We start from the raw sequence: 15,080 nt of genomic DNA on the forward strand, positions 1-15,080 counted from the left end.
AAGCTGAAAATCATACCTCTTCTCCCTTATGGGTCTAGAGGAGACTGCAAAGTATATGAAAATATTGAAAAGGTTATTCTTTGAATATTCTTAGTGATAAGTGTTTGTGAAATCACTTCGGGTTTGTGTAACCCTCAAAAGATCTAAAGGAACATATGAACTATAATAGAAGGGAATTCAAAGCCCCATTTTGGAAACAGGTTTTTAATGTACCCAAACATTTGTGTTGAGAAAAGGAGAATGTGTTTGGATGTCCCAGGCTGCAAAATGCACAGAGTAGAAAGGCAGTCAGTCCTTTGACGAGCAAAAATCTGCCCATACATGACACAAACTAATCCTTCATCTCGATTAAAGAAAAGAATAAATTTTCCCACAGATTTCACCAGACCCATGATGTACCTGCAGGCCATCACCGTTCAGAGTGACGTACTGTTCCAGCTGTTCTAAGGTGCATTTCTGTGCTCCTGCTGGCGCAGGGAATCACGTGCAGCACAGCACGGATTGCGACACACGGCCAAAATTTGCGATCATTCCCCTGGATTTCCCAGGCTCTGAATACAGGGCTGAGCCACTCAAATCAGGACTCATCAATCAGTGGCTCTCCCTTAGTTACAAATGCTCTAAAGGCACCCAGTGACCTAGTTTAAACTTAAACCTCATATTCCACATAGATATAATATAAAGTGAACTTTTATACATCCCTGAGTGTGACGTGGCTAAGATAGCTTTCTGGGCAAAGAAGGACAAAAATAGAAAAGCCTCATTATATGCCTAACAACAAGGTGGAAAATATGCAGATGAAGTTTATGCCTGGTGGGAAAAGAGAAGGAAAAAGGGGGTGGGTAGGCTGAAGACAGTTTGAAGCCTGTGACAGCAGAGTAAATACAAAATATTTATTTATCAGTGTCTGCAATTCACTGGGCGATTTGAGGGACTGGGTAATGAATGGCAGAGGTTTATTTTAAATACAAACAGGAGTGGGTGACTGTCATTTTAAGACTGGGAGCAGGGGAGACAGGTCTGCAGTAGCTTGGGAGAGCAAAGTGTTTCAGGCAATTGGTGATTAATTGTGCTCTGCTAAGCCACATCTCTTTCTATTAAACCTTAGATGGCCAAATTTGTTTCCTAATTGTTTTTGTGTTTCTCAGTCTTCTTTTGTCTTGCATAGGAGTAGGCAATTTCTGTGCCATCAATATCTCATTAAGGTGCCTTGGATCTGAAATGCCTTGCTTTGTTTTTAATTTTGTTTTCCAGGCTTTTTGCTACATTTTATGACATGGCATTTTTTGTTTGCTCGTTGCGGTCCATTTAGTCTCTGGCATTCCCTTTCCCCAGGTTATAGCTTTATTTGTTTCTCTGCCTGTTGGCACTCGAGGTGTATGTAAATTATTGTTGCATGCTTCAACATCACCACCTATTGCTCTTCATTTCCCCTAATGACAGTCCCATCTGAATGCTGGTGCCTGCTCAGGTTGTACATGTGTAGAAAATAACTTCAACTCATCCGTGAGGTCTTTTTCAATCTTTCTTATTTTTCTTTTCACCCTCTTTCCTGTTGCTGTTTGCCTCAGACTTGTATTCATGAGGTGACGATAGAGCTGCACGCTTTCTGCCTAGGGCAAAATCCTGCTGCCACTCGTGCAAGTAGAAGCTTAGAGGAAAAAGGAAGGGCATTCACACAAATAGCTAATCAAAGGGTTTTTAATGATACTCATTAGGAAAGAAATTCATTAACAAGCCAGCACAGAACATTCCCTGAAGGGAGAGTGATGTTACTGGTCACATCAAAGTCCCCACCTGACTAACACCTTTATTGCTGTTCATAGTAAGGCCAAGTTAGCAGCAAAATCAGTCGCATTCAGTTCCTGCCAAGCAAAAAGTCATCAAAGCATGGTCATGGAAACTGGATCAATTCTGGTTTACTAATAAAAATGGCTTTTCAACTTTTCACAGCGATGTATAGTTTAGCACCCACCACTGATGCTTTTGGATTCCTACAATTTTGCATTTCCTACCCTTCACTCTTTCCCCTGCTCTTTCTCTTTTTTTTTTGGGTACCTCTGACCATGTCCACAGTGTTGCCCATGGCAGTGGTGTAGTCCTGCAGCACCACAGACCTCAGCTGGATGGATGCCAGCGCCCCTTTTCCAACAGAAGTCTGCCAAAGGCAACCTCATGGCAAGGTTCAGTGGGGAGCCCCTCTGAACTGTGGGCAGATCTTTCACCCAGACAGAGCACCAGTGCAGGCCTGCCAGAGCTTCCCCCACTGTCCAGGATAGATGCAACCTCTGAGCATCAGGGCTATTGCCAACCAGCAGGCGTAAAACTGCCTGTTTTTATGCTCACACCATTACTTACCTATAAAAGGGACTCTATTTTTCTGCCAACTCATTCCTAGAGATTAGTATCGGTATCTTGGGATGCTCATTTGCTCTGTAAAAATCAGGTTTTTAAATAGACTGGAGAAGAAATCTCACTTTTATTGCATTGCCCTGATACAGTAGAGCTCAGTTATTAGAACAAATTGTAGCAAGCAGCTTCCTGGTTGTTATGCCCACATAATTACTACGGGCTGCTACATGAAACCCTGCTTCACTCTTATGCTTAGAGACAAGATCTCCATTTTGCAAGGACAGAGCAAGCTCCATTATGTATTTTACTGCCAAAGGAGGTCAATTAACTTTAATTGGTTCTAATTAGCACTTGCTCAAGCTGTTATATTCTTTACCTGCATCCGAGTGGCTCTCCAAGTGCTGCACAATGGATTCCTGTTTTTGAACACAAAGGAGACTTACTAATGGCATCCTTGAAGGCAAAAGATGCACTGATCAGCATGAATGGGGAACAAATATCAGCACAAATAGCAGGCCTTTTTAGGAAAAACCCCACAAACATTTTGTGCCCATCTGGCTTTGATCAATTGAACTGAATGCAACTGTGCACCTTGTTGCTTAAAGTTAGAACAATGTAAGTACACAAATGCCATTATTCTTTACCATAACTTCTTTACAGACGAAAGTACTGGAAAATGCAAGGGATGGAGGGTGGGGGGGAGGGGGATTGGTGCAGGGACAGTGTTACAGCTCTGAAAAAAACCCAAATGGATCATTTCAATGGTAGCCAAATCAAAATACCAAGAAAAAAAAGTTGTCAAACATACATCTGAAATGCTGTTTTCTATGATTTTTGAGCATTGTTTTAAAAGCTTTGTGTTTAAGTGAAAGGTTTAAGTTTGAGCATTTTTTGGTTTTTGATTGTTTTTTTTTCCCATTCTCCTACAGCAAGAGGAACAACCTCACTAAGAGTGCAGCATAAACCATCTGAGTGCTCAGGATGTGGTGAGAATTCAGCAGTGAACTCAGGACTGCCTACAACAGACTGAATAAAGAGCCACATACCAGAAGAGATGCTGCAATGCTGAGCTCTGCTCTAGGAACTTATTTTCCGCTCAGGTATTCCTGGATGTAGTTACACAGTTAAATACAGTCATGCCAAAGAGGAATCAAGTCCTCTCACCAGCTGTGGAACTCAGAGCTACTTCTCCCCAAATAACCAGTCCACTGTGCACGTAGGCATGGCCCTACATCTCCTGTGGGACCCATGAGATATCTGTGACTTGTATCTGTGGAGGAGTGCTGGTAGGAAAGAGGTCAGTCCTGAAGGGAAGAGGGAAACGAGGTGGACACAGCAGAGCAGATGTCTGGTGCCACTGCTCTCCTGTGTCCCCGGTTCCCCTGAATTAATAAAGCTTTTATCCATATATTCAGCCACTGAATGCATGCAGAGCACCTTCACTGCTCTTCTGCTCTTGCAGCTCCCATGCCAGACACCTCAGATCCAGGGAACAGCATCAGCACTGAGTGCACAGACCACAGCAGGAAAGCACTGAGAAAGAACTGGGGGAAGGCAGTCCCAAAATGTGAGACACGCCTAGGTGAGCTCAATGCAAACCCCCGTGGTGCCACAGGCACTGAAGACCTTCCCTGCCCTGAAACCTCCATCCTCAGAGAAGTGACCTTCCTTTATGTGCTGACTTGCCTGGGATCCACTGAAACCCACTGAGCGTGAGGCCACGAGGGCTTCTCTGCTGGAGACTTCCTGGGGTCTGAGCAGCCAGGGCTGTACGACCCTGAGCATTCTCCACTCTCACCAGCTTGGATTAACCACATATTTAAAACAAAGCACCAGATTTAGTGTCCCAAGGATCTAGGCCTCCTATGGACTTTGGTAATTTGTTTTGGTATGGAAAGCAAAAGCAATGAAGTTTATACATATTGTATTGCTCAAAATTGCATGTGAAACTGTGGCGGACTTGGCTGTTTCTAAACTAGTATGTGTTACTTATTTCAGTATTACTTTTTCCCTTTTTCCTGCTATTTGAATTTGCCTCCTAAATGAATTGTCCTCTCCCCACATGGTTTTCAAAAAGAATTTATTTTTTAGCTAATGTGTTCCAGATACATAGGAACACAAAACATGTGTTAAAAAATTAAAAATTAAATTAAAAAATCCTCCCTCAGCAAACAAGTACCCCCCAATCTTTACAAAAGGTCAACTTTTTTTCTTTCTAGTTCCCCTGCTAAAACTCCACAAGGCCATTAACCATAAAAAAAACCCCAAACTGCATAAATTGTAGACAAGCCAAAGGAGCTGTCTGTAATTTTTTCTTTTTTAAATTGAAGTTCCTGCCAAAATCTCCCCCACCCCTATTCCCTTTCCTCTTTCAGTTGTGAGGACTCTTTCTCAGCCTCAGTATACACCTCTTCTCATGGCTGGCAATGCATGGGCTGAGGCAAGCATAAACCAGCATATAATTATTTCAAACAGTCATGTCTTCCTTTTGCACAGTGCAGTTAAATTAATATACTTAAAAACATTCCATGCACCTTATCTTTAGTACTTTTCCCAAGGAATGGTGTTTCTGTTGCATTTCAGGTGACAACCAAAAGGTATTCTAAAGGTTTACTGACTTGGGTATGTACTTGCGAAATAAAGGAGAAAAAAAATCAAAATAGGAAATGTCTGTTCCTTGCATCACTGAAATGGCTGCCCATACAGCAATACACCACTGAAGCACATGGAACAATTCACTATTTGGTCCTTCAGCCCTGCTGCATTTAAAATTGAGCATGTATTCAGCACAAAGATCAAGAAAAATTGACCTATCCATAAATTGTGGGGTATTCTGTACTGGGTAGGCAGTAGCTCCACCAGTACCAAACCCCAGGTCTGAGGGTTCAGACCAGGTTTTACACATCCACTGCTCTGTGGGCTTTAGGCAGAGCCAGCTGTTCCTCCTCAGTGCTTGCCCCACACTGAGAGAACACAAGCAGAATATTCACTGGAATAGCTGTATCAGTGTAATTACAGAGGTACAACTGTTCCAGGAGAGACAGGACATTAAAAAGAAACCCCTAGGACAGGCAATGTTTACCACTGGCTCGTAGCTTAGTTCAAAAAACAGTGTATAAAATGTTCCTTGTCACCTGTAAGTGGACAGTGATGATTATAGCTCAGTCTATGTTATTATTGCCTGATTTTCCCTGTTTGGGTTTTCACATATTGACTCCTTACTCAAGGTCTTTTAACATAGATTTGAAATGTGAATATGTTTTATTTTTCCCCAGTAAATATACAATACACACTTCAACAGTACTATTAACCAACTTCTTATGCCAATTAAACTTTGCTGCACTAACAATACCAATGAAACACATTAAGAGGTCATACTTTTTTGTGAACAAACTGTAGCCAATAAACAGTTTTAAAAAAAACAAATTAAAAAACAATTCTAAGTGCTGCCACAACATCCCTTTTCTTTAAACACATTATTCACAATAAATGTTTTCATTTTCCTTAAAAAAAGAAGAATACTTCTTTTAAAATAGTAAATTAAATGGCATTTTAAAAAATATGTACTGTGGTTCATTGGAAGTACACTGTATAGAAAAGAGAGAGGAAAAAAAAAGAAGAGACATCACCTGTAAGATAATGGAGACACTTTGCCATACACAACAACATCTTATGTAATATTGTAAGCAAATTATTAATGAACAAAAATGTACAGAAGCAGATGGACAAGTTAGTGAATATCATGGTACTGAACAGCTTTAATACTGACACACATTTACTTTCCAGTGGAAGAGATAAAACACATATTTGAAAGTAATTGGAATGGCTTTATCAACCTCTAATGATACTGAATTTTGAATAGAACGGAGTGACTAAGGTGTTCCACCAAAGCTCAGCACAAGCTTTTGAATTATACGGGGTAAAAACAACTATCCGTGACTGAGTTAAACATTTTCCAGAGAATTAAATTTGAATTGTACTCTGAATATTCTTCTCTTCATATGGTATATACCAAAATAAAAACCATGCACATGTTATTATGCTGCATTCTTTATCTTACTTGAACATTTTTGCACATTTTTAAGTTATGTTTTTAACTATAGTGTTTTAACAAGCAGGAAAATGGCATATACTCATTGATCACATAGGTAAATAAATTCATACTTTCTTTCCTCAACATTTTTTTGTTTGTAACTTGCTAAATAACACATCTCAACCTTAACTAGGATTTTTCAATATTCAATAGTGCTGAGTTATAGTTATGGCTGTCGTGTTTTATCTTATCATGGAACAAGTTAATGAAATGAAAAGCAACACATATTTAGCATCATAATTTACTTTTCTAGAATTCTGCCATGACAAAAAGTGTTCTTAATACTGGTGAGCTCCAAGGCAAAATATAAAACAACATAGACTGGTTATATGAAAAGGGTATTCAATGGAAACTTGTGTTCATGGTCAGATAACTAACAGAAATAAGCTGTAAGATGCAATATTTAAAGTAAGCATCAAAGTAATGGGTGGGTTAGCCACACACAGTATTCTAAGAAAAGCTTGAGAATTTATTCTTTGAGATTTGAGAGATAAAGAAGACTTGGACAAAGTCATGAAAATTAATGAAGAGACAGGATGCTGTCATTAATGTCCACTTACAGAGTCTGGTTTATTCAAAAAGTGTATAAACATGCGTTATTTCCTCATCATAGTAGATTTTGAAGCCACTCACTAAAACACAGGTCAAAGATTTCCTTTGCTTATATTCAACTTTTTGGATGTATTGTATTGCCAGAAATATACTTAACGCAAGCCAAAAATAATTTGACCATTGCTTTCCTTCCAAAAATTGAACATTTTACTACAGATTTAGTGCATACAACTATCCAACTTCAGCTCTTGCAGACTTCAGGTATGGAACAGAAAAGGTTGTGTAGACTGCATCAAAACAATTAATGTCATGAATTTCAGTGGTGCAGCTTTATCCTCTATCGTACTGTACATGTATTGGAAAGATGAAATAAGATACTCTGACATTTCAATTTTTTGGAAGCAGCCTGAAAATGTCTTAGTAATAAATTGCATTCTTATCTTCTTACTAGGTATTCCTTGTGTTTATGTGGTTTGTTTCTCCTGGAAAATCTATGTCCTATATTTTGGGCTGGAGAAATTAACTGTAATAATTCTTTTAAAACTGCAAAATAAAAACAGCTTTAGTGAAACACCTTAAGTTCTTTTATTTGTAGCAAGGTTTGTTTTTCTTCCCCTTAGTGGCATGGGATGGCTAAAAGCAGATACTAAGGGTATCACACTAGTGAAAGGGTCTAGGCCATCTCATGCTACCTTTAGTTTTCATTTTCACTCATTAATCTCACACTTCCAACTTCTGACCCCTTCTTAAATAGGAAGAACAACTATGTTGCTTGCTTTTAAAAGGTTTAAATCTGTCTCTAATGTCTTCACTGACATCAGTTCTGCCTGTCACTTTCTCATTTCTACACCCCAATGGAAAACCACCTAACATACTCTTTTACATCCAGCATTATCCAAAGTAGCTTACAGGATGTAAACCTTCTTCACACATTCAGTCTCTTTTTTCTTCATGTCATGAGGAGTAGAGTTTTGTGCTTATCACCAAATAAAATTGCAGTGCAAACTTTAAACATAAAAGTTACACAATTAAAAGTTAATATATGGCACCACAGCCTATTAATTCACATATAGTACAACAGACCAGTAAAAACAGACATGAATATGAACATAGCTAAAAAGAAGGTGAGCTTGCATAGCAATGCAACAAAAGAAATTATATACAGAAGGAAATCCTTTTAATCCTGGAGGGTGATTTTTTTTTTTCTTTCTTTTTTTATATACTCCTGACAAGGAATAGTTTAAGGTGGATGGTGTATTAAAGAGAAGAACACAAGTAAAGTATCTGTGGGATATGTGTGGCTGTGTGTCTTTACATTGCATTTACAGTTCTTTTAATAGTACATAAATAAAGAAAATGTTCATTGCACTGTTTAGTGTCATCACTTCCATGAGTTCAGACCTGATGGTCCATCAGAGCAGCTTGCAATGTGTCTTCTCAACTACTCTATAGAGAGAAACAAAAGAGAGAGAAAGAGGTTGTAATAAGGAGAAAAATACCACACAAAATAAAGCCTATGGCAATATTACTACAGCACAGGATGAATATTCAATAGGTTGTGAGAACAGGGTTAATTGCTTCTTAGATGAAAAGCGAGGGATGCTAAAATTTAGCACTTACCAACACCATATCTGAGACTGCACATTTCAGGGCTCATGGGTCACCATTAGCTCTCTTACAGCTACAGGGCAGTAACTGCCAGGAGCTGCTGAGAGTTTGACTGCAGCAAGAGGATGCAGACATGCCATCAGCTCCACTGCTTTTATGACCATTAGTAAGTTTATTAAACACACCAGTATGCCTGAGTATGCTGGGGTTTTGATGTTCTTTTTCAAACAACAGAGTCAAGCCTTTGGGCAGCTGGTACTGCCAGCACGTACATAGCATCAACGCGGTTTCATAAAAACTTTAACAGATACTGAGTGATAATAGAAAACAAATTTGGAAAACAATTTCCCTGTCCTGGGGTGCTGAGGAAAGAAATGGAGACTGAAAAACTGGGGTACGAATCAAGAAAAGAGGACCTCCATCTAAGAGAATACTTCTCATCAAGCAACAGGAAATTAAGGAGAAGGCTGAGGAAATCTGTCACAGGCATTTCCAAGATGAGCACACTACATTTTGCCAAAAAAACATTCCTTCTCAGTTTTCCCCATGCTTCCCTAGCATTACACACAGAGAGATGTACCATGTAGATAACTTTGGCATGGCTTACACAGATTTGAACTGGTCCAAAGCAAGGAACAGAAGGACGGCATTTGTTTGCAATCACATGCAATACGCTTCAGAAGGCAAAAAAAGACCTGAACAAAGCTTAATCTGATTATCACACACAACTTCCTACTCCCTTCACAAGAGATTTATAATTTTTTTTCTTTTATCTATTTGAGAGTTTTAACTGGAGCTGGAGGTAAACTTACATAATTCACCAGTAAACTGTCCTTGACTGTTTGATCCCACATAGCCTATATCGAGAAGGTCACTGGCATTGTGTTGGTGACCTCCTCGCAAGACTTCACCTTTTCTAGGTCCAGTTGATCCTTTAGAAGAAGATGTTCCTGAAGAGCTGTGGCCACCAGGGGATGGGAAGTTGGGTTTACTATATGGTACGAGTGCCTCTTCTAGAAAAGCAAAAGAAAGCAAAATAAATACCAATAAAATCCAAAAAGAAGGAATAAACAAGCTAGTCATATTCATTCATATCTGTCTTTTTTCTTTATAGCATAACAATTTTACCTAAGAAAATACACAACTAAGAGCTGTATCCCAAGGACAGATAAGCCAGTATGAATTTAAATCTTGCATCCTTGTGAACTCCTAAGTCAGTTTGTATTAATTATAAAAAGTCTAGATTCATTATTAATAAGAGATCATGAATCATAGATACTTTATTAAAAATAGGTGAACACGCAATTTCCAAAACAATGAAGCTATGATTAGATTTTTGCTTCAAGCCTACATAAATGTGCTTTTTCCTTTTCTTTAGCTTAAATTATGGCAACATTACCTCAATCAGTTTAGATAAAGAACGACAGTATCAGCTAATTTAATTAGCTTCCAGCAACTCAGTAATTTCTAGCAATGCAAAGTACACTGACAAAAATTTTTTTTAACTGGTATTGAATTACATTGGAAAATATTATATTATACATTGCAGTTGTAATATTTGGGGAGGATAAATAATCCTGCAGCTTGTTTCATGTTCCATTATGAGCAAAAGGCTTACTTTTGCTCACTTGGATTCTTTTTCTGTGAAGACCTGTAATAATGAACTGCTTTCAAAAGCAGGATTAATGGCAATAAGGCATAAGACTGTATGTCTTCATATAGCATGAAGTAAAACAAGACATCACTTCTGATTAGCATTTCCTGGAGATATTGTTGTAATAATCCAAATCTAAGAAGCATAAGAGCAGAACTGATTTAACACTGAAATAGAAGCACTGTTTTATTTCTTTGCTGTGTATGATCCCCTTTTGCCCTCTCAGAAGCTGAAGAAAGAGATCTTGTTAAATATAGTTTGAGTCAAGAAAGAATATGAGTATATATGCCTAACCTCAAACACAGCATTGTCCCCTCAGAAATCAGTGGGATTTCTACTGCTTGAATCTTGCCTTCTTTCAAAGTGAATTTAGGTCCAAAAGGCTTTCTTTATTTTGGTTTTCCAATCGTCTTCACTCTTAAACAACCTTTTGAGGAGAAATGGACTTTCTTTGACAGAGGGCAGGAACACAGAAGAAAAAGTAGGTGGGGATGGTTGGAAAAAAAGAGGAGATAAGAATGCTTTTATTCACAAGCTTGGAGCCTTTGCAAAGACTGCAGCAAAGGCATAATTAACTTAGAGAAGTGCTAAATGAGAACAAATTTGTGGAAGAAACACGGGATTTCGTTATTTGCAACGAGAGTAGGATATGGGGATTCCCCACGTGAGCTGCCTGAGCTGAGCCTGTTTCTAAGGTAAATCTGTTGCAGAAGTGGGCAGGCAGCTGACTTCTTTCCCTGCCAAAGTATCTTCCTCTGGTCCTGCCAAGGGACCAGAATATTTGTGCTGCAGGACGTAAGGGCATTTACCAGTGTTTTGTACTATGACTGTGTGCTGTCCTTGCTGAAAAAAAAGAAATGCTTGAAAGACTCTGTAAAATGGCATTTAACAGCCACAGTCTCTCCTAGACTATGTTCCTTGTTTTTTTTATATATCAAGACCTAACAATAGAGTCTGATGCAAACCTGGTTTCCAAAGGCTGGGTAAAATATGGAACAGTTTGCATTAAGGCAGCAATAAAACAAGCTGCATAAATCAGTTTAGCAGAAAGCTGGATACATTTTTAAAGGATGAAAACAAAAGTCACTAGCATAGCAAAAGAGTTGGAAGATGACATATATAGTTAATTGATTTGTTTTTCTAGCTGGTGGACTCAGGATAAGGCCTCCTTCGGGTTCAATGAAAGATTGAGGAAAAACGACCATGAATAAATATAAAGTGCATTATCATTATAGAGCATATGGTATGTTAAATTATCTGTTGCACCCTCAGAAATAAACATAATCCATAAAATAAGGAATTGTGACATAAATAAAGGCTAGGTTTTACACAACATTCTAGCACACAAAAAGTAGTTGTCTCCAGTCCTGAGAATGGGCTCACATTTATTAAACTCTCCAAACAGTGCCCCATGTCCAGGCCTGCAAAGAATATGAGGAGGTTTTGCTGGCGCCTTACTCTGAAATACAGAGCCATTAATTTGAAGGTATAATTCTAGTCCCTGTGAAATCTGGATGTGTGTGTAACAATGCTTCTATACCTCAGGCAATAAACAAAAGGCTTTTCCTGCTAATGAAAATTATTCTAACCTCATCTAGTACCATTTTCCTCATGGGGGGAGCTGAGAAGGTCATATTTGATGTGCTTTAACTCCAGTTCTACAGTGAAGCCACTGCCAGGAACTCAGTGATCTTGTTTATACTGTAAGCAACCAGTGGAAACAGAGATCTCAGACTTCGGTATTTTTATTCTATTCAATTTCAAACTAAAGGGCTTGCTTTCAAAATTTCCCTCACAGATTGGTAACATCTGAATGAAACCCCATAAGTTTAAGCAAATTGTCTATTTTCTCGAAGCTGTTAACTACTACTAACAACTCTTTTTTGGAAATGCATTGAAAACTGGGACAGAATGGATTTCCAAAGAACTATGCCATTAGTAAAGGAAAAGGGAAGAAGCACAATTAATATTATTAAAACACCCAAATTCAGTGATCTACACCAGTATCATGCACAAGAGTAGCCTTTTTAAAATCTACCAGAGACAAGAGTGCAGAGCAAGAAAGCTGCAGTGCAAGAGGCTGGAATGAGAATACAGACAGAGAGATATGAAGTCCTGGCCCATCTTGAGCACAAACTTTGTGAACTCCTCACACCAGGATAAACTCATAGCATCTCCTAGAGGCATCCTTTTTTATGCATAGAGGATATGCACTTGCTCTTGGCATCCCGAATTTGACAAGAACAGGATACCTGTAACCACTTCAGTGTAGGGCACTGGAAGTGTCAAGATCAAGTTCTTTTTGTTTATGGACAGATAAATGCATGCCCTGCAGGATGGGAATTTTACTACTGTATAAGCTCTGCATCTCAGAATAAATGACAAATTCTATTTATACATTTGTGATACAGAGGAAAAAGAAGGGACTTCTTTCTAAGCAGGTCAGAGAAGCATCCTTAATAACAATCTCCAAGGAAATGAGAAGTATAAGGTATATTTGGGCTCTTTTCTATGTGTTTGTACATCTTCTAAACTGCAATTAAAATTGCCAAGCAGCATGAATTTTGCACACTATTTTTAAACTGTGGCTCCACATTGTGATTTCAGAACATGAACAGCCACTAACTTGCTTGTGCAGCCAACAAATTAGGGGGTTTAAACAGCACCATTGTTGTTATTTTTTTAAAATATGAATTGTATTTAAAATATTTAAATTTTAAATACAGGTAGCAGTATTTTCCCTAGGAGGACTTTATTCAGTAAATCCTTTCCCCATGACAGATTTGTTTGCACATTGCTCTTCTCTTTATAGTATGTCAATGGCACTAGTGTTTTAGATTAACAAGGAGCTTTAAGAGTGAATAAAATCAAGAAAAATATGGATGATTAAGAGTACCTCTAGTGTGACTGTGGGAGCTACATCCATAAGAGAAGAGTGTAACCCTACAAAAAAACTTCACAGGCAGTATAATTTTTTGTTTAAATCTTATTTGTCCTCTTATATCACTCTAATTAGCACTGCACTGGGACGTGGTGATTAATGGGTTAAAGAAAACACCCTAGGATAAAAGAGCAGCTTTTACTTGAGGTCAGGCTGAGAGAGGGAAACTGTGAATATTGTAGAAATCCAACTCCAGCCTAGCATCACCTCCTGCGCACATTTGTGCAGACTTGAAATCCATTTAGGTGCTAAAGTCAGCTTGGGGCAAGGTGCAGGTCCTGTATGAAAGTGAAAACCTGAGCTGTCATCTTGCTGGGCTTAAGAGATGAATGCTACTTTGTCATAGCCTGGAATAAAGAGAAGAAAAGGTCTTTAATGCAGCTGAAAGGAACGTCAGTAGCTCAGAAGGATCAGCCTTCTTGCAGACACGTAAAAACTGCTGTCAACTTGGAAGCAGGTTGAAAGAACTAGAAAATATGGCCCTATAAGTATAAATTAATACATCTAACAAAAGATACTCTAAAAATCTCTCTCCTTCCCTGCTGGACCATATCTGTTCTATTTTCTCCATCGCTACGCTTGAAAACATTATTAATTTCCAAAACACTGCAAAGACTGCACCGAGTCAGGCGCTAATGAGATTTCACTGTTGCAGGAGGGAAGCTAGCTGGACCACAAGCTCTCATTTCACTTTTCCTTTTCTTATTTTCCAGCCTGACCCTCACCAGTGCTCTCCCAAAGAGGTGTGAGGGGATCCTAGAGCCCTGCCAGGCACAGAACCCCTGGGCAGAGGGGTGGAGCAGCCCCTGCCTCGCCTCGGCTGGTGCAGCGCACACACACCTGATCCGAAGGCTTGTTTGTGTTGGGCTTTCCTGAAATCCTCTTGGCGGTCTGTAGAGCTTATCCACTCCTGGGTTTGCCGCTGCCACTCTAGTGATGTCCTAGCGGGCCGGTCCAGGGAGCTCTTTGTGTCATCTACGTTGGCTGCGGCGTGCTGCCTCTCCAGAGAGCTCCCCTTCCTCTCGGCAGAGCCTCCGCGCTGGCCGGGCACTATGGGCTGCCTTAAACCCTGACCAGGGGGCGGGTCGGGTGGTGGTGGAAGATCTAAAAAACGTGAATAACATTCAGGTGAACTGATTTTTTTTCTTTCAATTGAAACAGAAGGTCTGTTTTCGATACTGAAATGTGCCTTGCAAATGGTACCAGCCACTAAATCGGTTTTAAAAGGAGGAAATTTCATGTTAATCAGAAAAGGGTTTCAACTTCTGCTAGCTCTTTATTCTGGTTGCTGTGTTTCTACCTCTTTCTAACTTCCAAAAAATCCATAGGCTCTGAGCCCTGACTTACACTTCCAAGCATGGGATTTATTTTCTGTGGAGTGTATTTCAGCTGTTTTGTTCTTGTAACAGCAAGGGATTAAGAAAGGGAGTGGAAAACTGACCCGTGCCAGTTGACAATTTCCCTCCACCCTACTGAGGCTTGCTTCATCCTGGTTTTGGGCTACACTTTCAGCTCGAGGTGTAAACTCAAAATTTAAGACAGAACTTCATCAAAATGAATTTTAGTCAACAAAATGAAGAGCTAGACTCTTCAGAGACTAAAGAATGGCCACTCTTAAGTTTAGCAGCCCTGCAAATATAACCAATTAAAACACAATTTCAGCTAACAGAAAGACATTTGCCTGGTCTCTAATAGCTTCTGTCCTTTCTAAGTTTGTAACTCGGACTACTAAGATGTTTGTAGAATTGAAGGTCAACCTTCTAAACACATTCGTGGGGGCAAAAAGTGCACTTTTTAATGAGTCCATGACCCAAGGTAATTATAGACTCAGGATAATTCTAATTCTAATTGCAATTTTTAAGTAAACAATATAATAGACT

At 39.2% G+C, this 15,080-nt stretch overlaps 1 protein-coding gene across 5 annotated transcripts in view; it reads right to left on the reverse strand.

Annotated features, from left to right (window-relative positions):
• Positions 1-1,687: 1,687 nt before the first annotated feature.
• ROBO2 (roundabout guidance receptor 2) overlaps positions 1,688-15,080 on the reverse strand; it is an 865,191-nt gene continuing 851,798 nt past the window's right edge. For 3 of the 5 annotated variants that reach the window (XM_038136152.1, XM_038136143.1, XM_038136134.1), the window contains 3 exons: positions 14,041-14,304; positions 9,418-9,618; positions 1,688-8,443 (listed from right to left, as the gene is read on the reverse strand). In XM_038136152.1, coding sequence (XP_037992080.1) covers positions 8,442-8,443; positions 9,418-9,618; positions 14,041-14,304 — 467 coding nt within the window. In that variant the 3' untranslated portion in view covers positions 1,688-8,441. The remainder of the gene's footprint in view (positions 8,444-9,417; positions 9,619-14,040; positions 14,305-15,080) is intronic. The other 2 variants (XM_038136167.1, XM_038136160.1) reach the window with 1 other exon arrangement.

Source organism: Motacilla alba, chromosome 1, assembly GCF_015832195.1.
Source record: "Motacilla alba alba isolate MOTALB_02 chromosome 1, Motacilla_alba_V1.0_pri, whole genome shotgun sequence".
Classification (NCBI taxonomy): Eukaryota; Metazoa; Chordata; class Aves; order Passeriformes; family Motacillidae; genus Motacilla; species Motacilla alba.